Source organism: Pseudorca crassidens, chromosome 10, assembly GCF_039906515.1.
Source record: "Pseudorca crassidens isolate mPseCra1 chromosome 10, mPseCra1.hap1, whole genome shotgun sequence".
Taxonomy (NCBI): domain Eukaryota; kingdom Metazoa; phylum Chordata; class Mammalia; order Artiodactyla; family Delphinidae; genus Pseudorca; species Pseudorca crassidens.
Window position 1 is genome coordinate 66,337,573 of NC_090305.1, and position 2,340 is coordinate 66,339,912.

At 46.8% G+C, this 2,340-nt stretch overlaps 1 protein-coding gene across 1 annotated transcript; it reads left to right on the plus strand.

The window, feature by feature from the left end:
* Positions 1 to 210: 210 nt before the first annotated feature.
* On the plus strand, positions 211 to 2,084 carry CCRL2 (C-C motif chemokine receptor like 2). Its single transcript, XM_067755866.1, has 2 exons — positions 211 to 446; positions 1,006 to 2,084. Exon 2 carries the CDS (start codon positions 1,018 to 1,020, stop codon positions 2,062 to 2,064), a length of 1,047 nt encoding a protein of 348 aa, XP_067611967.1. The 5' UTR covers positions 211 to 446; positions 1,006 to 1,017; the 3' UTR covers positions 2,065 to 2,084.
* Positions 2,085 to 2,340: the final 256 nt, after the last annotated feature.

The following is a 2,340-nucleotide window of genomic DNA, read 5'->3' on the forward strand; positions in this document are numbered from 1 at the left end:
CTCTCCTCTGCTGCAAGCCACCACCTGCTCAGTTACACGTCAGAGCACTTTGCTATCCCTCCCTCAGTATCATTGAGAAGCAGCAGTAACTTAGTTCCCTTATCTAGGGCAGCCAGCAGGATGGCCACAAGGAAATCAAAGGCGGGGTACGGGGTGGGGGTGGAAGCAGCAGGAGAAAACAACTTCCCAGTTTCTCTTTGCAGCTTAAGAAACTCTCTGGGGGTCTGGGGGAGCTTTCAAGTTGCTTTATTTTGGTTAGTCCCTGAGATGTGTGACTGGCGGAACACAGCCACCAGGGGGATAAACAGTGGTTTCTCTTGGCCCTAAGGGTCAGGGGCCAGCTGTTCTGAAGGAAGCCAGCTTTTAACTGGCCCAGACGGTTCCCACAGCAACTCGGATGGTAGGTCAGGAGGCCATACCCTCCCCGCCTAGGAACTCGGTCAGTGGTAAGTCTTCGATGTATTTAACCAGTTATGTCCATGTTGATGCTTAGGGTGGTTTCGCTTTTGCAAACATTTATTTATATCCTTCAAGAGAAGAACTCAGACCTCTCTGCCTGTCACAGGAAGCTGTTACGGGGGGTGAGCAAACTTTTTAAATGCACAGAAATTGCGACTGACACCAATTTTGTGAAGCTAAACCCCGGTACTTGGTTCTCTTTAATTGTGTTTTTTCCTACATGGCTTCAGGTAGGCAAGTCTTGTTTCTACCAAGAGAACGAAGTTATATGAAGAAGGGTAATGCTTACTTTTGTCTGCCTGTGGTAGCTCGCATACTACTAAACACCTAAGTGCTTAATGAAGGGATGAATTATAGCAGCTGCTCTCAGGATATAGGGCGTGTTAAAGAAATGTTTATTTTCAGTCTTCTGAGTTGTAGACCTGCTCTGGCTAAAATCAGACACCAGAAAAGGGCAAGTATTTATTTATCCTCTAGTCCTGTGTGCCGTTTCCTCTATGACCACACAGCTGTATGAAGGGAAAATCATCTTTCATTTCTCCACAGGGCAGCCTGAAGATGGCTAATTACACGTCAGCACCAGAGGATGATTATGATGTCCTCATAGAAGACAATCTGAGTAACAACGAAATAGAACCATGCACCCCATACGAGCCCAAGATTCTCTCAGCCCAGCTGGTGCCTTACCTCTACACCATGGTGTTCACGGCTGGCCTCCTGGACAATATCTTGGTTGTGCTTATCCTGGTAAAATACAAAGGACTCAAGCAAGTGGAAAATATCTATTTCCTCAACTTGGCAATTTCTAACTTGTGTTTCTTGCCCACCCTGCCGTTCTGGGCTTACACGGCCTCACGTGAGGGGGTTCTTGGTGACCCCCCGTGTAAAATTGTCGTGGCACTCTACTCCATAGGCCTGTACAGTGAGGCATTTTTCAATGTCCTTCTGACTGTGCAAAGGTACCAGGAGTTTTTCCGCATGAGAAGGCTTTTCTCGGCCTGCAGGATGGTGGCTGGCAACATCTTCACAAGTGCTCTGGCGTGGGTCACAGCCATTCTGGTCACTTTGCCTGAACTTGCTTTTTACAAACCTCAGATGGAAAGCCAGAAATACAAGTGCTTCTTTACCAGACCTCACTTCCTACCAGCTGATGAGACATTCTGGAAGCATTTTCTGACCTTAAAGATGAACATTTTGGGATTTCTTTTGCCACTGTTTTTTTTCGTATTTTGCTACGTGCGAATGAGGAAAACACTAAAGTGTGGGGCGAGGAACTGTGACCTTTTCAAGCTTGTTTTCACCATAATGGTTGTTTTCCTTCTGATGTGGGGACCCTACGATATTGCGCTTTTCCTGTCTGCTTTCAACGAACACTTCTCCCTGCATGGCTGTGAGAGTAGTTACAACCTGAACAGAAGTGTCCAGATCATGAAAATCATCGCCACCACCCACTGCTGCGTCAACCCTCTCCTCTACGTGTTTCTCAACAAGGCATTTAGGAAACACCTCTGCCAACTCTGCCATCTGTGCAGTGACACCGCACCTCCACCCACTGAGGAACCTGCCCAAGGCACATCAAGGGAAGAATATCACCTTTCCACTTAAATGTAAACTAGCTCCTACCAAAGGCGGGATAAATAAACAATAATTTTTCCCTCATTGCATTGTTTTGTGCAATAGTTTTTACACATTTGTACATAAAATAGGCTCCAGGAAGAAAAGGGGGAGGTGAACAAACATTCACCAAGCGCTGAATTTGTCTCAGGCGCTGTGCTAGGTTCTTGACAAACGTGAGCTCCTCCGTGCCTCACTGACTGCTCGTGGTGTAGGTGGAATTAGTCCCATTTCTCTGGGGGAGGAAACAGAGGCTCAGAAATTTGT

Bases quoted from the DNA above. Each gene is read 5' to 3' on its own strand.
- CCRL2 (XM_067755866.1), top strand. From the start codon at position 1,018: ATGGCTAATTACACGTCAGCACCAGAGGATGATTATGATGTCCTCATA.